The sequence below is a fragment of the Sporothrix schenckii genome (genome assembly GCF_000961545.1).
Source record: "Sporothrix schenckii 1099-18 chromosome Unknown Cont42, whole genome shotgun sequence".
In the NCBI taxonomy this organism is placed as follows: Eukaryota; Fungi; Ascomycota; class Sordariomycetes; order Ophiostomatales; family Ophiostomataceae; genus Sporothrix; species Sporothrix schenckii.
In genome coordinates, this window is record NW_015971143.1 from 2,039,463 (window position 1) to 2,060,174 (window position 20,712).

The following is a 20,712-nucleotide window of genomic DNA, read 5'->3' on the forward strand; positions in this document are numbered from 1 at the left end:
TGTGCCGCAGCCGTTAGTATTTTCTGTGCACCTTGCACTCCGCCCGGTTGATGGATGACGAATCACCGGGAAGACTTGCTGCCCACAGGCAGGGGATTAAAAAATTTTAGATGAATGAGGAAGTTACCTTGTTTTACGTCGAGGGAAATTTCTGGGTGTGCACAAATGTGAAGATCTTGGCTGATGAGATGATGGTTGTTTACGTTTGTGTTCTTCTCCAAATGGTAGCTGACGAATGGGTCGCATACGCTACATCCACGACGTGTTTATGCTCCGTCTGTTTCCACGCCCAAGCTACATCGGAAGACGGTTTGAAAACGAAACAAAACACTAGAGGTCGGTAGCCTTGATTTGGTTTGTTTTATTTACTTCCGCATTCTGCCATTCTGTTTCACCGGCTGTATATTTTCCTATTCAAGTCGGTCTTGTCCTAGTCTGTCACTTCCAATATCTGCTCAGATGCTTATCTGCTTCTTTGCCAAAACATATGCTGTGTCACGCTGCGCGCATCCACGACTATTCGCAAGACAGACATTGTGTGTCGGACACGTCCGGGACACCTTCCGTCCCGCCATCAGATCCCGGCCAGCTTCGCCTTGAACAGCCGCGGGAAGATGGCCGGATCGGGACGCGGGGCACCCTCCGGCTGAAACCCCTTCTCCGTGGACGCGCCAGGTGGGAGCAGCTGGATGCCGGCGCCCTCGAGGTCGGCACGCGACAGTCGGGCCACACGGACACCCGGCTGGGCGGCCGTGACGGCCGCCTCGACCTCGTCGGCGTCGGCGTCTTCGCCGGCCAAGAGACCAGCAACGACGAGAGCCTTGGCGGCACCGGACGAAAACAGGGCGGGCAGGTCGGCCACGGCCTCGGTCTTGTCGAGGACGACCTTGATGACTGGAATGGTTAGTGGCGAGGTCAGACGAAAGGTGGAATGGTGCGGGGACACCGTAAGGTCAAAGGGGGTGGCGTACCCTCATACTCCGGCTGGAGAGTCTTGGTGAGGTTGTTGCCGGCAAGGGCCATGTTGGAGTAGACGACGACGGGAATGGCCATGTTGGTGGATGGCGTGTGTGGTGGCTTTTGTTGGTAGCGATAAATTGCTGGTATGATGCTGATGAGATGGTGATGAAAAGGATCAAAGTTGGTAGGCATGGCGTGCGAACATCTCTTTTATATGTAGTTTCTCCCCCTCCCCTTCGCATTCACGATATACGTCGTCCCGGGTGAATTCATGGCCACTTCGGCACTTGCATTCAATTCACAACAGCGACCCGTTCAGCACAGACGTAATATCGGGCAGTTGCAACCATCCGTGAATCTCGATTCTTCGAGTCATGCTGCTGCGTTGGAGGGCCAACAAACGAATTTGGCTGCCTTGTCACACTCGTCAAACGGCTTGTTGGTGACGCTCAGCAGCGGAGCACGGCGTCTACGTGCGCGACGTTGCCGTCCTTCGCTGGCCCCATTCACGGCATTCGTACGCTCCATCGGGGGATCGGGGTTGCCTTAGCCCCGAGGTGCGTGTTGGTCCACGGTAGATACCATAACGGGACGCACAAGAAGGTCTTGGCACGCAACAGCTGAAACCTTACAAGCCAGTTGCGGCCCTTGTTTTCAGCAACGCGAAATACGGTGTTGCATTTGTGGCGTTGGGCCTTCTGGGAGCGCGAGCTGCAGAGCAGACCGTGAACGAAACCAGCAATTGTTGTAGAGAGAATGAACGTGCGGAGTTGACGATCAATTGACAGAGCCCCCGGACGTGGAGCAGCATCTACTGGCGAGCTTGAAAACGAAAACCAGGCGTTTTGTTCAACGTCCTGTCTATGTACCTACGCCGCAGACTCGTCTTCTGTCTACCCCGTCCTCCCCATCTCTAATAGTGCAGCGCCTTGTGCAGGACATTGACCAGCGGCCGCCCCGCGTGCAGGCGCTGCAGATTCAGCTCCAGCACGCCCAGCAGCCGCTCGCGCATGTGGTGCGACTGCCAGCTCACATGGGGCGCGATGAATACGTTGGGGGCCTTCCAGAGCGGGTGGCTGGCCGGCAGCGGTTCTGGGTCGGTCACGTCCAGCGCGGCGCCGGCAATTTGGTGGGCGTGGAGGGCGTGCAGGAGGGCGTCGGTGTCGACGACCTTGCCGCGGGCAACGTTGACGAGGTACGTCTTGGGCTTGGCCGCCCGGCTCGCATCGAGGACGGCAAACTGGTCGGGTCCCAGCAGCTTCGCGGTGTCGGCCGTCAGCGGCGTGGCCACGACGAGCAGGTCGAGGTCGCGCGCGAGGAAGCGGTTGACCTCGTCGGCGCTGGTGCCGTGGAACCATTGGGCCGGCAGACGGCCCTCTGGGTCGCCGGTGCCCGGCACGCAGTATGTATCCGGGTCGGCGCGCGACGCGGGCGTGGCGCGCTCGCTGCGAGTGTAGGCATAGACTTCCATGCCCAGGGCCGTGGCCAGCCGGGCGACCTGCCGGCCAATGGCGCCATAGCCAAGGATGCCGCTGGTGGGCGACCGTTGGGGTTAGCGAGAGCCGAGCGGAGAGAGGATATAGACACGTTGAGAAGGCGACACATACATTCGTGTGTTGGTCGAGTCTTCGCCCATGTGGTCCATCCGGTGCTGCCAGGCGTCGCCCGTGGCCATGTGCCTAGCAATGGACAGGAAGTGGTGGCGGGCCATCAGCCACGCGCCAATCACCCATTCTGCGATTTGAGGCCTGGACGGCGCAGGGCGGTTAGTCAGCAATCCACAGCAGCGTTGATTGTGCGGGAAACCGTGGGAGACGGAAGACGTAAGACGTACGCATGCGTCCCGTTGCCGGTGCAAATGGTCAGGTCGGGCCGCTGCAGCGTCTCGTGTGCAATCCAGCGGTCTGCCCCGGCGGACGGCACCTGCACAAAGCGCAGGCCCGGCAGTGCCGTCGTGGGTTTGAGCGTCGTCTCCACGGCATACGAAATCACCTTTTGCTCCGTCGTGCGCGGCGGGCCGTGTGCCACCAGCAGCGTGACGCCGTCCCAGACATCGGCCGACAGACTGTTGACGTCTCGCGTCTGGCCGGTGGCCGGGTCGGTGTGGCTCTCGACCCGGACGGTCAATCCGGGGTAGGTCGCCTTGATGCGGTCGACCCAGGCGGCGTCCGGAAGCGTGCGGTCGGGTAGGAACAGGAGCAGCGTGTCCTCGGGACCGATGCCGGCGGTGGCCATGGTAGGATCGATACGGCGCGACGGGATGGGCTGTGCTGTAGGCTGAGTGTTCGAGTATGTCTTCTAACGGATCGCGGCAGTTGACAAATGCCGTAGACTGTCGTCCGTTCCGGTCCCGTACGAACTCGTTGCGCCGTCGCGTATTGGCAATGGTGGAAGCCGTCAAGCAAATGATGCAATGTGGTCAAGGTTTAATGACGGGCGACGGCGATAAGGCGAAAGATGTGCGTCTACTCCGTAGTCGCTCCAATTATTAGTTCAGGCTAGTTCAGGAACCACTTGCAATGCACGGCGATAACAACATGGCGAACGGAAACAAGAGGAGCCGATTGTCGCAAGAAACATACGAAATAGTCAGATGCTCATTTGCAATAGCCATCCCGCCGCACGTCTGCGTTTGCGTCGGTCCGTTTCAGCCAACACGCACTCATGGACATCACAGGTTCAAAGTCGTGGTAGAACAAGTTGAAACCTTTCAATATGGTATTCACTCTATATTATATTTAGAGGCAGAGCACTATCCAATATATTCCAGCCAACGGGAGGTTGTGAACAGAAAAGATGGAAAAAAATTAAAATTCATTAAAAAAGGATTTAAAAAATCGCCATCTACAGAACTAGTACGAAATACCAGACAAAATTAAATACACAAATGTCCTGTCAAAATCTTCAAACCTGGTACTATTCTTATTTCTATTGACTTGTTCTCCAGATACATTCCCTCTCCCAAAGTCTAGACCCACACCTGCACCGATTGCCGACATCTGACAAGGACGTCAGTGGCGCTGATTCCTTGTTGGAAAGTACGCAGTGATAAAAGGAGGCTGGTTCTCGATTCCTTGTTTGTAGTCAAAGGGAAAATGGGGAGGCACAAATGATTGAGACAAAAGCTTTGCGACAACACAGTCTTCATGCGTTGCATGGACTTCTTTTCCTGGTCCGCTTGGACGCCACGGCACTTTTCGTGTGGCAGAACAAGACTAGTCCGTTCGTCCAACGCCACAGCACACGAGCGAATGCAACGTCGACGACCGAGTGTTGTACGGTCCCGACAAGGTGGTCGTCAGGTGGTTCTTCTTTTTTGGGGTAGTCGTTCTCCAGTTTCGCGTACAGAGTATGGATAGCGTGGATCGAGAGTGCGGACGAGGTCCAAGCGCATGCTAGATTTTTTCTGCTCGCAAACACGTCTGTTTTCCAATGAGACGACACGGCTCCAGTCGTCTGAGGCCCGCTTTCCGCTTTGACAATGCGCGTCAAAGTCATTGTCTGTACGTCGCATCGTGTTTTGCGTCGCAAGGGCAGGGTTTGACAACTGTACCAAACATGAAGTATTGAATGCTTCATCACATAACCGCAGTCCTACGCTGTTTACATGGGATCACTGGGTCGCCTTTTCAATTGAATGGTAAATGTACATCGTGAAAAGAGACGACGAGACGACAACAACATCAAACAAGGTGTGCTTCTTGTGCATGTCAACGGCCCGTCACATTTTGAGATGCTCCATTCGAGATGCTTTCGCTCTCTTCCATCCCCGCCTTCCCTGCAATTGCTTGGACGCGGGCTCGAGCCCAAGAGCCTGGGTCATAGCAATGGATCGTCGACACGCTCGCTGCCTGCCGGGCCCATCGATTGCGGAGAAGCCAATTGGCAGCGAGGCGCATCGAGGCGCGTCGACGCTCGTCCTTGTCTTCATTACGACTAGCTGTCCTAGCTGTCCCGGCTGTCCAACTGTCCCAGTTTGCCTTCACTCACTGTCTCGTTCGGCTCCACCATGCCCGTGCGGGCGCTAACACACACTAATGAACCGCTGGCCCCAGCGTCTCGCCTTGGCATCACTGACCGGTCTGGGGTTGACAGGCTAGGATATCGTGTTTGTGTATTTGTGTGTTGTGGATTCAGTGGCCAGTATGGTCAGAGTGTTTTGTGTATTCAGCATGGTCACTGTGGTCTGTCGGGAGGCTGGCGCGATTGACGCTCGCAAAGGTCTGGATGATGTACGGCGTGGCGAGGACAAGGAACATATAAGTACGTCTGGCCACGGCATCGATTGTTGACTATATTCTCGTTGAACTATTTTATCTGGGACACAAGACAATCGGCTCTTTGTCCACTTTTATTTGTTTTCTTTCACTGCTTCACCCTACAATGGCTGCCCCTCCCACGACGGGCCCTCCCACGGCGGGCCCTCCTATGGCCGGCCCTCCCATGGATCCGGCGTTGTCCGCCGAGGACACCGCATGGGTGGTGATTACCGTATCCGCGATTACGATGACAATGGCGATGCTGACGCTGGGCGCGCGAGTCTATACGCGAGCGGTCATTGTGAAGCAGTTTGGCGCCGACGACTACGGTGCCGTGGCAGCGGGTGTGTCGCTCCTGCTGTGCGGCATCTTTGTGTGCTTGAGTACGTCGACCTGCACCGGCAAGATGCACCGTTTCTTTTTCCTTTTTCTTCGTTCCCTTTCTGTCCCTTGTTTTTGTCCGTTCTGCCTTCTAACAACACCAGACACCAAAAACGGCCTTGGCAAGCACATGTGGACACTCTCGCCTCCAGAAATCGTCGAGTACTTTCGGGTCAGCCGCCGTTCCCTTTACCCTCTTCCCTTCCCCACGTCCATACTAACGCTTGCATGGCAGTACTTTTTCCTGTCCCTTGTCTGGTACAACGTGACGCTCGTCATCGTCAAGCTGTCCTTCCTCGCCCAGTACTACCGCGTCTTTTCTATCCCCCGCATCCGCCGCATCATCGTCGGCTTCATGTTTGTCGTGGGTGCCTGGAGCCTGTCGCAGGTCTTCATCACCATCTGGGGCTGCGCGCCCGTGGCCAAGTTCTGGGACCAGGCGCTGCCGGGCCGCTGCCTGGCCCTCTTCCCGCAGATGTACATCAACGCCGCCGGCAACATTGCCAGCGACGTGGCCATCTTTTGCCTGCCCATCCCCATCCTCAAGAGCCTCAACCTCCGCCGCCAGCAAAAGGTGCTGGTCATGGCCATCTTCGGCCTCGGCTTCTTCACCTGCGCCATCTCCGTCGTCCGCATCAAGTACCTCCAGCAGGCCGCCGACCTCAGCTGGCAGAACGTCGCCGCCTCCTGCTGGTCCGTCGGCGAGCTGTCTTCGGCCGTCACTTGCCTGTGCCTGCCCACGCTCAAGCCGCTCGTCCAGCAGGTGCTCCCGCACCTCGTGGGCGGCTCGTCGTCGGGCAAGTCGTCTGGTCACAGCGGCCACTCCGGCCCTGACGGCAGCGCAGGCGCCGTCCACGGCCACTCGTCCCGCGGCTACCGCAAGCACAGCGAGGGCGGCGGCAGCAGCATCACGGCGTCGCAGACCACCGACAGCCAGGAGGCCGTCCGGAACAGCCGCCGCGTGAGCCGGTCGGGCGCCGGCGCCCTCACGACGACCATGACGACCGAGAGCCAGGATGAGCTGTACCGCGTCGACGACATGGAGCTGAGCGTCAGCAGCAGCCACGGCAGCTTCGGTCCTGAAGGAAAGGGGAGCGATGACATCGAGGCCACCGCAGGCAGCCGCCACCCGCATCACGGTGTCGGCGTCGGCGCCGAGTCTGACCGCACCGCCGACACGGCCCCAACGACGCCCGTGTCCGACCGCCGCGACACCCTGCTCGGCCTGCGGACGACGGTGCGCACAGACATTGGGGCCACCCCGAGCCAGATCCCGGTCCCCTTGTTCGGCGACAGCCGCGGGACGCACCAGCAGATCCAGGTCACGCGGGACGTCACGACACGGTCGATGCCGCGCCGGCTGTGAGAGACGGACGGGGAGGGGTGTGGAAGAAGCGGAAGAAGCGGAAGAAGCGGAATACAAAAGAGCAAGTCAGTTTGGCTTGTAGCAACTAAACTAGCGTCAGCCAAAATGCGAGACTGTGCCAACATTGGCGACTGTGCCAACATTGGCAAACGTAATACGATTGTGCGTAAAGGTCTGACGCTTGACGGGCCATTTGTAAATACGACAAGACGAGCGGCCCTGCAGCATTCAATGCAACCAGGCGAACGCAACGAAAACGTCCACGCCTTTCGTAGACTTTGTCTGTGCGTGCGTTCATCGAACTACTTTTGCGTCCCATACTGCCTTTCGCGGGTTGTAGTATCGTTCATCCTCTTGGCGTAGCCGCTGTCCAAGGTTTTTTGTTTATGCTCTACGCCCATTCAGTACTTCCCCATGGAATACGGTGCACAGCCACGCTGCCTCTGCCATGTCAAGCTATCCATTCCTGGTAGCGCTAACCTTCTGGTCGTCGTCAAAAGGACTGACCACCACCTTGAGTCAAACTCGTCCGTTTGCCCGTCTACGGAACTTGGCACGCACACTTGCCACGCACTGCACTTTTATTTTCATAGTAATTCGTATTCCACAAAGTACGCCAAGCAGATCGAAGAGAAAATAGACAAACATTAATACGTATTGCAACCATATGTACACCGGGAAAAAGAAAAAAAAAGTACATCCTGTGCTCAATGCTGCAGCGCAGCAGCGGACAGCTCCAGCAAGTTGTCAAGGCCAAGGGTATTTTGGGTGTAGCGCGCGTTGAACTTGACGACCTTCTTGACGGCGTTGTACGTCTGGACGTTCAGGGGCACGGGCTCGGTGCTGATGTACCAGGCCACGTTTTCGCTGCATGGCGGCGTGGTCAGCGAGCCGGTGTAGGCGTATACGCCGTGATCATTGAAGTGCTTCTCGAGGCCTGCAAAGTCGAGCGGGCCCGTCTTGGTAAAGGTGCCGGGCGTCGCAATGTCGTCCAGGTGGGCAAAGACGCTGTCAAAGAGGGGGGCGCTGTAGCCGAACTGGGACAGCTGGAATACGAAGGCGACGACGGCAATGTCACTCGCTGGGTCGGTCAGCATGGTGTACAACAGAAGAACAAAAACAGATCCAGTTGAAGCATGGATGATGTTGGGCCATGACGACGCTGGATGATGACGCTGGGACATGGACATACCTTCTGATTCAAAGACAAAGTGCGCCTCCAGAGGAAAGTACTCCTCGTCGATGCGGTGCTCGCTGGGCGTGTGGAAGTGGAACTGGGCCAGTGTATAGGTCAGGTTGCTGGTGACGAGCGTGCCGTTGACGACCACCTCGACGTTGGTGCCCAGGTTCTCAAACTTGGCGCTCGTGACGGCCGGGACGCTGAAGTTGAGGGACGCCGTCGAGGCGTAGCCAATGGCCTGCGTGACAATGTCAATCGGCGACTGGAACTTGCCCTTGGAGCACGCGCTGTTGGCCGACGTGTTGAGGCTGAACCAGTTGAGCGGGCCGCCGGCGCCGGTGTAGTTGAACTTGGAGACGGCGACCGTTCCATCGGCGGCACGGGCGGCGAGTTTGGTGCCGCTCAGGCAGGAGGCCGAAGCCGCAGACAGCGAGGCGGCGAAAGCCGCAATGTGCGAGATGCGGACCATGTTGACTGGTGTATATGTCTATGGTTGGAAACGACTGTAGACGAAACAATAAACGCTGTGTCAACCTTGGGATGGACTGGTCTTTTTATACGGACGGCACTGACAGGACGGGACTTTCTGCCGTCAGTTTCTGACGTGCGCCCTGTCCACCCCGTCTGTTCCGTGTTGTTTTGTTCTACGTCGTGCCTTTAGTCAACTTTTGTCTTTTGTTTATACCGACAAACTTCGTAATCCATTCGCCAATGGGTGGTGTGACACAGGATCCCCACAAATCTTCAGCTTGGGTCGAGTCGATGCAAAAACAAAGGCCTGATCGGCACACGTTGTTGAGGATGCAGATCACTTTGGCCCCTTTTGGCATTTTCATCACCAACGCACGATTCTCAGCTTCAGTCGAGACAGAGGGCTAGACTGCAAAGGTCCTAGGCCTGACAAATTGACAAATAGGCCGAGCAGGCGATTGTTCAGCATGCCTCTGCCGCTGACGAAAAGATGAAAAACAGGATAAATGTGCGAGAAAAATGCGCGCAGAATCAAGGCGACAAGGTAAACAATGCCCAACAAACAACATGGCCGACATGAAGAAATGCATAGCAAAACACAATGGACGGCATGATCACGAGGGGCTTCGCTTCAGCCGCACATGTCCTGCTTTGCCGGCTCGCCCGGCTTGTCGAAAACGACAGGCTGGAAGATGCTGGCAGAATAGGTCCGTGTACGCAAATCCACAGATGCCCAAGCAGCCAAGATAGGTAAAGTGCCAGGATACTGACGAGTTCGCAGGTTGTTGACGTACTGGAAGAAGAGGCAAAAAATCAGTGGTGTTTTTGGAGCAGCTCGCATCTTGTAAAGGAGAGCATTGTCGGAACAAAACATGCAGTTTAAACATGCAGTGTAAATAAGCTTTGAATCTGAGACATTTGACATTGATGTGTCTTTTGGTCAGACAGGAACATGCCGTGCCGATCTCCAACACCGAAACCGCGGCAAAGAAATGTATAAACAATCTCGCTACTGTCTCTGCTATGTACTGTGTAGTACAAGACAAGCAGATCGAACCAAGTCCTCTGAAACCGAGACATTTGACGTTGTTGATGCTTTGTTTTGGGCAATGCCGCCAATGGACGACAGTACACCGCAACCGGCGGTGATAAAACTAGCAGGCCTAGTAAGCAGGGGCCCAGGCCCAGGACGCGTTGACAAGCATTCCATACATCGTCGTGGAGGGTGCAGTCAATGCAGGTTGGCTACGTCAGGCCGAACCAGGATGCCACACAACATTGGGCAGCCATCTCCTCGGCTTGTCGGCAGATAGTGTGCCAGCTGTCAGCGCTAAGCAACGCCACGAAGCTGTGAAGTTGTACGCAAACATACACAGTCAGGTATGCCATGACCACCAAAACCTGCGTCTAACTCAACACGCCCCGACACCCAGCCAGCTTCCACAGAGAAAGCGACCGCACATAAAGGGGGAGTTCGATAAACGTCCCGAGGAAGGGAGACCAGCCACATGATTTTCCGGTGTGCTTGGTGCATATGTGTATGCACCAAGGCATTGCTTTACTGCGTAACTTACAATGCACAGGTGTTCACCACCTCTCGCAAAAGTCCCCAAATAGCAAAAAGCGCGGTCCTTACCACCTGCGATGTAATAGTACTATGTAGTTCAACCCACCGCAACGTCTGGTCGCAGTGCCACGAATGCCGGCCGGCACTTCAGCAGCCGACGCCAAATGCCCTGTCTTAGCCACCACTCGTCTTGACGCCCCGTACGAAGTACATCGTATTTGGTACGGCGCTCGGCACTTTTTCAATGGGCGCCTAGAACCTTTTCGACTTTCGACTTTTTCGACTGGGCGGGCCATGAAGGCGTCGCCGTCGACCCACACGTTCGGTTGGGCCCGACACCTGATACGAGCCAATTTTGGTAAACAACTTGGAGACTTGTGCTGTCTGCTGTCATGCAAATTCAAAACTGCGTCAAAAACTGCCGCCTCAACGTCTTGATAGGATAGCACGGCGTCGCGTACTGCAGCTGAGACGTCGTGGGGACAGAATAAGGTAGTGGCAGAATCATAGGGAAGTAACGGTAGATTTCTTGTATCAAAAGTAATGAGTGGTGCTACGCCAGATGGGGACAGCATGAACCGTTGATTTTATTGCCTTGTACGTGCAGGTAAACCAGGTAAACCAGGTAAGCCAGGTAAGCCAGGTAACCAGGTAAACCAGATAAACTTAAATTGCAAATGGTATAAAACAACGAGACGTGTTGCACGCACGATGTCTACGAAAAGTAACATGCAAAACAAGAAAAGAAAGAACAGGGAATAAATTGAATAACACAGTAGCAAACGAACAAAACAACTCGACGAGGTAGGCAGGAAAGACGGAGAAAAAAAATTATAAGCAAAAACAATATCATACGCCCTTCCCAGTTCCTCGTCCATGGACCGGCGCTGCCATCTCACACCGGCTGCTTTTCACCTCCTTTCTCTACCGCCATCTTCGACGCCCCCAGCCGTCAACGGCCCGCGTTGAACAGCTTTTGGCCTCTCTCGTGAAACGTCGGCTTTCCCGGTCGGTCATGCTCGGTCCCTCTCCGTGGTTCGCCAGGTGCCTGTTGATGAGGATGGCACCGCGCTTCGCAGCAGCTGGCATGGCCCGGTGGCCCGCTCGGATGAACTCGAGGTATGTGTGTAGGACATCCGGCTGCGCGTCATGACGCCGTAGCCATAGCGCCCCTTCTCCAGGGCCCCGTATACAAAAGACAACACCCAGAGGATCCAATGCGTCGCGTCGGCAGCATTGGCACTCCCTGGCGGGCACCGGAACTCAATGGTTCTTTTCTTTGTCACAAGGCTCTGCAAGTTGGCGTAGTACCAACGACTTTCGAAGACGGCAGCGACAGCCTCGACCGTGGCCAAGCCATCGATGAAGCCGAAGAGGCCATCGTAGCGGCCCGTCTGGAGGATCTGCGCCTGGTACGGCGGCAGGTCCTGCGCCGCATTGCTGCCCGACAGAAACGACGTGCAGTATGTGCTGCGCCGCCGCTCGATGGGTAGCATCATTGTGATCTGGGTGTCAAACAGACAGAGGCTCTTGAGAATATGCCGCACCTGGTTTGGCGTCCAGTCTTGCTTCCTGTTGCCCATGTAGCCGGGCGAGACATGGACGTGCGTGCCACAGTGGCTGTCTGCAACCACATCAAAATATTCGTAAAGTAGGTTGAATAGGGTTTCCACTTCATGCTGCCAGTCGCCGCCTGTATGAAGCATCCTGGACACGAGCTCAACGCCGTCTGTTGCCAATATGGTTTGCATGTTAACTGCGCGGGTGTCCGTGCAACATTGATTTCAAAATAACAGACGCCAACATGGCAAGACGTAAGAGCGGAATGGTCAAAAGATACGCACAAAAATCGTCACGCCCTCCATACACCAGAGTCGCGTCGCTAATAACGGCCCACGTATCGTAGGTGTCGCGCCTGCCAAGGCGAGCGGAAGGGAACCTGTCTCCTGCAAGATCTTGCAGACCAGCTGCTGCGTCTTCTCTCTGAATGTGCCTCTGGGTTTTCCGGGTTGCGGCCATTTGATGCGAGCTTTGAATGCCGCGACAATCGCCGTCTCTTTCGGCTTTACGAGCAGTTCCAACTCAACCCCGAAACAAAACGACTGGCTGTATTCATGTGCCATGGCTGCGCGTCGTAGTCTCTGCGGGAAACGATGCAGCTGATGATGGTGGGGAGGGGGGGATAAAACGACAGGAAACGCGACGACAAGAAGCTGATGATGATGCGGTGGAGACGACGAAGACAGGGGAGTGAAGAAGAAAATCATGGGCCGGGAAGAGAAGAGGATGGAAGAAAAGAGGATGGAAGAAGACTGACAAACGACTGACGAAGAAAACTGGCAGAGACTGAAAAAGGAGACGAGAGAGGATGGAAACTGAGATGTGGAGTGAGGGCCAGCAATACGGGAAAACTGTGAAGCAAACAGAGACGATCGAGATGGTGTGCCATTCAGTCTCTCCTGGGCTCTCCATCGTCAATGGCTTGTACAAAGACAATATCATAAAAAACAAACAACAATGCTGTGTGGCGGTTGCAAGCGCCTCCATCTTCCCGCAATCACGTGCCTCTTCCATGCGCGTGGCTCTGAAGGTAACAAACACAATAGCCAAAAGAAGCTATTCAAGAAGCTATTGTGCTTGTATTGGCGAATAACAGTAGAATATACAAACCTATATAAATAAGTATTCTTTTGCCCTTATTACAATCACCACTACCCCTTAGACGTGTTGATCTATTGATTCAGCCGTTACACCTTCTCGCTGTCTTATGTAGAGCATATTCCCCTGCATTAATCACCTACCAGAGCCACCTACCCTTGGGAAGTTCCTTTGTAACATATTAGGTGATTAAGCTCGTAAAACGCTTATTCGGTAAAATAGTAATTAAGTAGTGGAGCGTGTAGAGACGTGTCAATGATCAAATGCCTATGTGGCCAATCACATTGCCGAGTCTGTATGAAATTCAAAAGCACCGGCAGGGGTTGTGCAGGGGTCTTTCAGCAAGGGCATCATACAAAATCGTCGGCCATAGTAACGAGTTCTTCTACGGCTTTGCCTTCAGCGGGATGCTGTCCCCTGCGTCTGTGGCATCTGCTGTGCGCGCCACCTGCAGCGCTTGCTGGTCCTCCCTTGCCTGCTCCGCCCGCGCCGCGCGCTCTGCCCGGGCCTGCATTCGCCGCCGGCGCGGCGCCCCGCCTAAACGGCCGGCGCGGTAGAAGCAGGCACAGCAGCTCAACAGCACAGCTGCGTAGATGATCGGTAGTCCAATGTACAAGAAGCGTGCCAACGCGTCGAATGAGTGGTCCACATAGTGGCCGTCCTTGCAGTTGGGCTCCGGCGTGATGGATACAGTCGGCACCCACGTCGGATAGCCGTAGTTGTCGCTACAAGGCCATGGTGGCGGCGACGGCGTCAGGTGCTGAACGTCTGTCGTCTGCCACGAGATGTGCCACGCGTTTTGCACCAGCACGCTCGTGATGGGTGCTGTCGTCGTCCTGGTCGTCGTTGTCCAGCCCTCGTCATCGGTCGTGGCGGTTGCCGGGCCAAGCGTCTGGATGCACGCGGGGCTCTGCATGCTGGCCAGGCTGGCGTTGTGCAGGCCTTTCACACTGTCGAACCAGCCAAGGTGGTCGTTGCTACACGTGTTAGCCATTTCTGTGTATTGGCGCAAGGTGTTTGTACGAGCATGGCTCACCTGGCACAGCAATAGGCAGTTGTTAACCCTGCATACGACGTTGTGCCGGACAGGGCCGTCGTCAGCGCCGTCGATCGCAGGTTGTACGCCGTCCAGCCGGATGGACACACCGCCGGGCTAAACTCAAAACGACGCGTCGCTGCCAGGTCGCCCCAACCCGAAGGCATGCACGCCGTGAACTGCGGGTCGGTGGCATCGGACACGGCCACCGTGATGTACTCTTCTGCGAAGCCGCTTGCGCCGACGAAAAAGTTCGTCGTCGAGAAGATGTCGCTGCAGCTGCCCGGCTGCACAAACGGCGTCATCAGCGCTACCGGTAACGACGTGCCGGTAGCCGTAATCGCAGCCGTTGTTGTTGCCGCGACTGTCGTCGTCGGCGCGGCCGAGTCCGTTAATGATAGTACTGTCGTCATATCTGGAGGCGCGAAGGAGACGTGATGTAGGTTCCGACGGGAGGGAAAAACGGAGCACAAATCACGCGCTTGTGATGGTACCTTTTGTTTTCTTGCTTTTGTTTTCACGCCCGCGTCACCATGTCGTCTGTCCTACAGATGCGCGTTAAGGGCAGTGGTAGTCGAATGCGGGCCTGGTTGCGGGAAATGCAGAGGAGGGAAGAGACGCGGATGCAGCGCGGGAGAGGGTGGGACGTATACAGGAGCGGCCGCTAGTGTAAGGCACAGCGCAGTGATAGGCCCACGCAATATACACGATACAAAATAAAAGGACTCCGGTTCTAGGTCTAGGTCGAGGCTGTGTAGATTGCTCCTTCCCGCGCAATACCGCGTTCAACTCCGCTGTGCGCGGGTCATGCCTTCCATCGATCCACATCGCCCCTTTATCCGATCCCTTTTGTCCATCAAGACATCCTCTCCTCGTATTTTATGCGACAGGCACTCTTCGTTATCTTACCAGTCATGGCTGGCCGTCGAAGTACGACGAGGTGGAACAAGAGGGCCCTGCGTCTGGCACAGCTTGTTGTTGTGGGCGAGACGTTAACCTGTGCCTGCTGCGCCGCGGGTTGCGCAGCTTGCTGTTGTGGGACAGACTTCAACCTATGCCTGCTGCGCCGCAGGTTTCGCCCGCCCTGATTTACCCAGATGTGTGCCTGAATGTGCCCATAAAGTTGACGCCGAACCAGTAGAGCGCAGGATTGCTATGGAACAACGCGTAGCAGTCGAGCCCGACAAAGGTCGACACCAGGGCGCTGGGCGTAGGCTGCCACTGCATGATGTAGAACGGGTCTGCGTCCGTGCTGATGAGGATTTTTGTTGGGTTGTCGGAAAGGAAGAGAGAGATGTAAAAGGAAGACGAGCAAACGAAGACGGTTGTTTAATAGGGCACGCCGTTATTTAATAGTGGGCCCAGCTACAGGGCTGCAGCGTGTTCTTCCCTTTTCCTTGGGAATCTTATTTGTGCGTCATAAGTGGGCCACGCTAAGTGGATCCAGATCTACCAATCAGGACCGCTACATGATTGACTGCCGAGATAAGTACGAGGTACTGTTGTGCAGCATACGAGCAGGGATGTTGACAGGTGAAGAACACAAATTGGGCTGTGAATGAAGACAACAGGAGGGAATCAACTGCCTCGGGAAAGAATAGAGAAGCGACTTGTTTCATTTTCTTTCCATGCCCGTGACTGCAGCCGGCTCTGCGTGCCTTCCGCGTGAGTCACAATTTCAAAGCAAGGTCGCCCATTGCAGGAAGGAACGACCCAAACAAATGCAAACGACGCCACAGCCGAGTGCCTGCCTCCTCTGACAAACTTGCGTGGCGTGGGACAGTCGTCCCCAAAAAGTGTACATCGCATATTCACTTTGCATGCCCGCGGGATCACACACCACGTTTGCAATGGCGATGACTTCTGCCCAATGCACGTCCGTCACTTTGTGCTCACCCTTGTCCGTATGCTTCTTTGCCGCAAACGATGAAAACAACGGCGGTGACGTCCGACAACAGCGCGGTGAAGACTGCCACTGAAATGGCCACTTTCGAATCGGAAAGAAGAACAAAACGCCCAACTCTCGATTCCTTCACACCGCCCGGGGTCAAAAGACCCTTCACCCATTGTCTGCATGCACCTACATCCCTCTACTAATTGCCACCTACACACCTGATGCCGTGTCGACCAGGTCGATGGACACCGCCGTAGTCAAAGGCAAGTCTCTCGAGTATACTCACAACTGAACGCTGCTTGTTCTTGTTTGCTAATGTGACAGCACTCCAGACAACAGGAGGAACATAGGAAGCCGCACCGCCTCACGTCTCACGCATCACGCATCATGCTTCGTTTTCCGTCTCCTCGAACCGATCCTTGGCCGGTACGAATCAGCGCAAGAACCGTTCCAGGCATCATTTACCTCTGGTGGGTGCTCGAAGCTACGGTTTTGACGTGCGTTGGTGACCAAACCAAAGTGGGTTCACAAGGAATCGAAAGCCAGGCGAGTCATGATGACCACGACGGTCGTGTGGTAGGCGTTATGGTAACGAACGTCGACCGGCAAAAGGCAGAGCAGACATTTGACGGTAACGAGCACGGCATGACCCGACTCGGCTAACAAGACCGCCGCTCAAGCGATGGGCATGGCCATGCATATGAGGCAGAGAACCCCGAAGACGAGGATACTACCAAGCTCCTATCTATTCGTTTAGCTGCCATCTGTGCCGCTTTTTGCTCAGGTACCCTCGCGTCCCCAGCATACACGACATCTGGTACGCCGGGCCCATTGCCAAAATGACGGCTGATCTAGGCTTTGTGTTTGCTTGTACTGTCACGGCCCTTCTGCCCTTCTCCACGGGCCCTTCAGTCTGCTCGAGAAGATGTTTTCGGGGCGGTACGCACCTAGTTGCAAAGCGTGGCTTGTTGTTTTGTATTACCTTCTTCTGTTCTTGTCTACCAATCACAAACATGTTGTCATTTATACATGTCAACCGATTTGTGACATTCAAATATATAGTGTTTCTAGTAATGCGTCTATCTTTTTTTTTCTTTTTACATAGACACCAACCTCAAAACTGTCCACCCCCTTTTTTTTTCTCGTATCTGGTGTACACGCCCATGATATTTAAAGTGTCCGGCGTCGAACCACCCATGTCCACCACCACAACTGTCCAAACCCGTGCAGCCAAGCCAGTTGTAACATTCTGACTCTTACTCGTCGTATTATGTCTTTTGCGACAAGCATAGGTCTACATCATTTTCTCATGTGGTTATTCAAACCTCTACAGCCGTCCTTCTCCCTTCCACACCGGTCCAAGTATCACCCATCCTGTCGACCCAATATGCTAGCCGGTTGCTCTCTCTCTCTCAAGTCACTGTATTTCTCCATCTTCAGCGGTAATTCGCTGGCTTATCGTGCAGATACCTGTGCATTCTGTATATTTTCTGCTCTTGACCAAAAAAAAAAAAAAACACTTATCTGATGAGCGCGTGGTGCCAGAATTGAAGCTCTCGCAAACCCTCCCGAAGGGGAAAGAGCGACCCTCTCGGTGAGAGCCATCAACGCGTCGGCCACGCGCTTTGCACTCTCCTTCCTGCCGTTGTCGGTAACGACAGAACCGTTGAACGCGTCGTAAATAATAAGACGAAAGAGAAAAGAAAGATCGCATCGAGGTGAGTGCCGGTGAGTTCAGTCGTCCAACCTCTTCTTTTTTTTTCAACAATTTTTCACCGCCGTAACAAACACCTCCGTTTCATCAAAACAACAGTAAGTCCTGATACGTAATGCCACTGCATCCCATATTCGCACATATACTAAACATGTACGCAGATGCTCAACAATTTCTGGCCTTCGGCCACCCGAGTTGCTCTCGGCCTCGTAACAGCGGCCGATGCGGACACCAGCGCGTGGGTACCCAGTCGTTTTGTTTGGTTTCATCCGAGAAAGAAACACCTGGTATATGTGCTAAACAACTGAAACAAAATAGACGCTCTACAGGGCTTTTTTATTTTACCGTCGCTGCGGGCGCCCTCAGCACCGTAACGATCGCCTTTTACTTTTGTCGCTGGTGCGTACGGAAGTACCTGGGCCGACGCGCCGCCTCCGCTGCCACCAACGCCGCCACCCCCGCCCACGACGAAGAGGGGGGGCCCTCCTGCGGGCGGTGGTGTCGGCGGAGGCGGCGCTGGCGCTGGCGACGCTGCTGCTGCCGCCGTCGCAGCCCCGGCTGCTGCCGCAGATGCAGCCCCGGCTGCCGGCCGCCCGGCCGTCCCCGACGCCGTCGGCGCCGCTTTGGTCCTGGGGGGGAACGCCCGCACCCCTTCCCCGGGCCCACAGGCGCTCGGTACCCGCGACAGCCGCATCCGCGAGGACTTCGAGTTAGTTGGCCAGCCCGCGCCGGCGCACGTGCGCCGCCCACACGATGACGACAGCTCGCAGTGATTCGGAAACGAGACAGACCAAGAATTTACCTGTGTTTTATGTGATTATACATATGACTTCCCCCTGTACATGCCCAATGCCGTGAAAGTAAATCACCTAGTCGTAGTTGTATGAACGGTAGATATGTGGCCAGCTGCACTGTGCGTAGATTCAATACACGGCTCGCAAAAAGTACAAATTGTACATACAGGGAATGCCTCTATTTTTCACAACTCAAACCCCCACTGGCTATCATATTCAACTGGAAAAAAGATGGACCCTTTTCCCCCGCACCCCGTACAGTGGTAGCCGCGGACTCGCGTGCGTCGGCACCCCCAAGCGCACGGCACATTCATCTTACGCCGCGGGGGGCAGATCCGGGGACGAAGAAACCGGGGGTGCAAGCGACATGACGCGTTGCTGCACCGCAGCCAATGGGGTCGGTCCGGGTCGTCGGTACCACGGACATCACCATCATTGACACGGTAGGACAATGGATCCAGCGCCTGGTACCATCCCAGCGGCACAGACGCATCGTACAGCGCATCGCGCAGGTAGTTGAAAATGCTGCTCGGGTTCATCGGACCGCCACCCACGATGGCCGGCGGCCAGAGCGGATCGGGATTGACACAGAACCCTTCGAGGCGGATCGTGCGGGTGTACACCAGCTTGAGGCACCGCGGGGCACGGTCGCACGACACAAGGCGAATGCGAATGTGGTCCATGTTGGACGCGCGCGAGTTGAGCACGCGAACGACCTCGTGCTGGCGGCAGGTCATTGTCGTCGTCTGGCGAGGCGTGTTGGCGGTCCCCTGGCCCTGGATCCTTTGAAACCCCGGGTACAAAAGACAGCCACAGCGCTCGGGGTCGACGCAGCGCAGCTCGTGGAGAAGGCCGGGGTAGTCGAGCGGTGCAATGTAGCGTGCCGGGCTGTGGGTCTTGCGCAGGTCGTGGAGGCAGTTGCGGAACGTCTGGGCAGTGATGGCGCCATTGCCACCAGTGTTGTCTGCCAAGTCCATGTGCGCCGTGTAGGACCATGTAACCACCTTGTGGTTGACGCCGTCCACAATCATGTCGTGCACCACAAACGACGGTCGCTCGGCTGCGGCCTCGTCGTCTCTGCCATGGTCGGCGGCAAAGCGTCTGTACGGCGGAAGCTGCGTGTCGGGTGTAGCTTGCATGTTTGGTCGTCCATGGTGCGAATACGCCCCGTGGCTCGGATGGTCACAGACGATGCGGAGGTACGGCTCCACAGAGAAAATGGCCTGTGTACTCGTTGCCCCCTCTGCGCTGGACATTTGCAGCAGCCGTATGGCATCGGTGTCAAACTGGTTGCGGAAGTTGTTGTTCACGCGGCGACCCGGTAGACTCCCAACCACAGTGGCCCAGTCGACCGTCTTGTGGTCGCACAGCCGCACATGACCCTCGTGGCCAATGCAGACACGCTGTGCTGCCGTTGCCGCGTCCATACGCGTCTGGGGGCCCGAGAACAGGTCGGTCGGGTGGTCGACACGGCACGCCGTGCAGTGCATGTACACATCGGCCAGCTGGTACCCCTGCGGCGCGGCACGGCAGCCTGCGCACTGCTGCGCACGCAGAGCGTCGCGGCACCGCTGGCGCCAGTAGCCTCGGTCGCGAAGGTGTACTGTGGTGTCTCGGCAACGTACAGGCATTTCGGAAGCAGAGCAGCTCTCGGGCAGCTTCTCCGGGCTCCACGGTGTCGGCAGGACAAAAAGGCTGCTGTTGTTGTTGATGGCCTCGGGGGCACGGATCAGCCGGAAGAAAGAGTGCGTCGAAAAGACACGCATAAACAAACGGCACGTGTGGCGCAAAAAGTATATATTGTCCCATCCCAAATGGCACATGATGCGCGCCAGCACGTCGTCGGGCAGGCGGCACAGCGGGCTGCAGGCAGCATTGTAGAGAGCGCGGGCCGCCAACACGTCGAGGTCGGGGGACTTGTCACGAATGTCGATGCTGTCGATGCTGTTGATGTTGGTTCTGTGTCGCCTGCGCCTGGGAATGTTCTTGGACCTGCGCGCCCTGGCCATCCCGGCCGTCTCGGCTTTTCCTCTTGCCTTGCCTTGTTTAGCCAGGACCGATGCAATGACGTCGTGCACGGGCGGCTCTGGGACGGGTCCAGATGGGCACAGAGCTCGCAGTCGGCCAAGAGGCACGCCTTCATCGTCGTGGCTTGTCGGGGAGAGGTAGTCTTCGCTTCGCGGGATGGGGGCAGGCACAGGACTGGGACGGGGGCCGTCGATCTTGGGTTGGGGTGTCAGTGTGCTTTCCGACTTGTCGTCTTTGTTGTCCTGATCGTCTCGATGGTCTCGCCCATCGTTGTCTTTGTAGTCCTTTTGGTACTTGCTGTCCTTTCCGTCCAGCCCACAATGGATTGCCAGAGTGTCGGCGGTGTCAGCAACAGGCACCGTCAAGCGACGTGACTTTCGGAGACTGGAATGTGAATGGCCCAT

General features: G+C 56.0%; 10 protein-coding genes across 10 annotated transcripts; 2 read left to right on the top strand and 8 right to left on the bottom strand.

The window, feature by feature from the left end:
- Positions 1–574: 574 nt before the first annotated feature.
- On the bottom strand, positions 575–1,152 carry SPSK_01985 (uncharacterized protein; the record flags this gene model as incomplete). The annotated part of the gene is made up of 2 exons (XM_016728883.1): positions 575–894; positions 972–1,152. 2 exons carry the CDS (start codon positions 1,150–1,152, stop codon positions 575–577), a joined length of 501 nt encoding a protein of 166 aa, XP_016590178.1.
- Positions 1,153–1,873: 721 nt separating this feature from the next.
- On the bottom strand, positions 1,874–3,195 carry SPSK_01749 (2-hydroxyacid dehydrogenase; the record flags this gene model as incomplete). Its single annotated transcript, XM_016728655.1, has 3 exons — positions 1,874–2,492; positions 2,568–2,708; positions 2,795–3,195. 3 exons carry the CDS (start codon positions 3,193–3,195, stop codon positions 1,874–1,876), a joined length of 1,161 nt encoding a protein of 386 aa, XP_016590179.1.
- A 909-nt stretch (positions 3,196–4,104) lies between these two features.
- SPSK_02053 (uncharacterized protein) lies at positions 4,105–4,458 on the bottom strand (the record flags this gene model as incomplete). The annotated part of the gene is made up of 1 exon (XM_016728949.1): positions 4,105–4,458. The coding sequence occupies one exon, from the start codon at positions 4,456–4,458 to the stop codon at positions 4,105–4,107; it is 354 nt and encodes a 117-aa protein (XP_016590180.1).
- Positions 4,459–5,343: 885 nt separating this feature from the next.
- SPSK_01657 (uncharacterized protein) lies at positions 5,344–6,966 on the top strand (the record flags this gene model as incomplete). Its single annotated transcript, XM_016728564.1, has 2 exons — positions 5,344–5,602; positions 5,705–6,966. 2 exons carry the CDS (start codon positions 5,344–5,346, stop codon positions 6,964–6,966), a joined length of 1,521 nt encoding a protein of 506 aa, XP_016590181.1.
- A 707-nt stretch (positions 6,967–7,673) lies between these two features.
- Positions 7,674–8,615, bottom strand: SPSK_01872 (carbonic anhydrase; the record flags this gene model as incomplete). Its single annotated transcript, XM_016728771.1, has 1 exon — positions 7,674–8,615. One exon carries the CDS (start codon positions 8,613–8,615, stop codon positions 7,674–7,676), a length of 942 nt encoding a protein of 313 aa, XP_016590182.1.
- Positions 8,616–11,197: 2,582 nt separating this feature from the next.
- Positions 11,198–12,203, bottom strand: SPSK_01855 (uncharacterized protein; the record flags this gene model as incomplete). The annotated part of the gene is made up of 2 exons (XM_016728754.1): positions 11,198–11,913; positions 12,029–12,203. 2 exons carry the CDS (start codon positions 12,201–12,203, stop codon positions 11,198–11,200), a joined length of 891 nt encoding a protein of 296 aa, XP_016590183.1.
- A 1,024-nt stretch (positions 12,204–13,227) lies between these two features.
- Positions 13,228–14,291, bottom strand: SPSK_01833 (uncharacterized protein; the record flags this gene model as incomplete). Its single annotated transcript, XM_016728733.1, has 2 exons — positions 13,228–13,819; positions 13,879–14,291. The coding sequence occupies 2 exons, from the start codon at positions 14,289–14,291 to the stop codon at positions 13,228–13,230; spliced, it is 1,005 nt and encodes a 334-aa protein (XP_016590184.1).
- Positions 14,292–14,790: 499 nt separating this feature from the next.
- On the bottom strand, positions 14,791–15,105 carry SPSK_02064 (uncharacterized protein; the record flags this gene model as incomplete). The annotated part of the gene is made up of 2 exons (XM_016728959.1): positions 14,791–14,908; positions 14,972–15,105. 2 exons carry the CDS (start codon positions 15,103–15,105, stop codon positions 14,791–14,793), a joined length of 252 nt encoding a protein of 83 aa, XP_016590185.1.
- A 2,542-nt stretch (positions 15,106–17,647) lies between these two features.
- SPSK_01976 (uncharacterized protein) lies at positions 17,648–18,259 on the top strand (the record flags this gene model as incomplete). Its single annotated transcript, XM_016728874.1, has 2 exons — positions 17,648–17,724; positions 17,899–18,259. The coding sequence occupies 2 exons, from the start codon at positions 17,648–17,650 to the stop codon at positions 18,257–18,259; spliced, it is 438 nt and encodes a 145-aa protein (XP_016590186.1).
- A 206-nt stretch (positions 18,260–18,465) lies between these two features.
- SPSK_01511 (uncharacterized protein) lies at positions 18,466–20,712 on the bottom strand (the record flags this gene model as incomplete). The annotated part of the gene is made up of 1 exon (XM_016728422.1): positions 18,466–20,712. One exon carries the CDS (start codon positions 20,710–20,712, stop codon positions 18,466–18,468), a length of 2,247 nt encoding a protein of 748 aa, XP_016590187.1.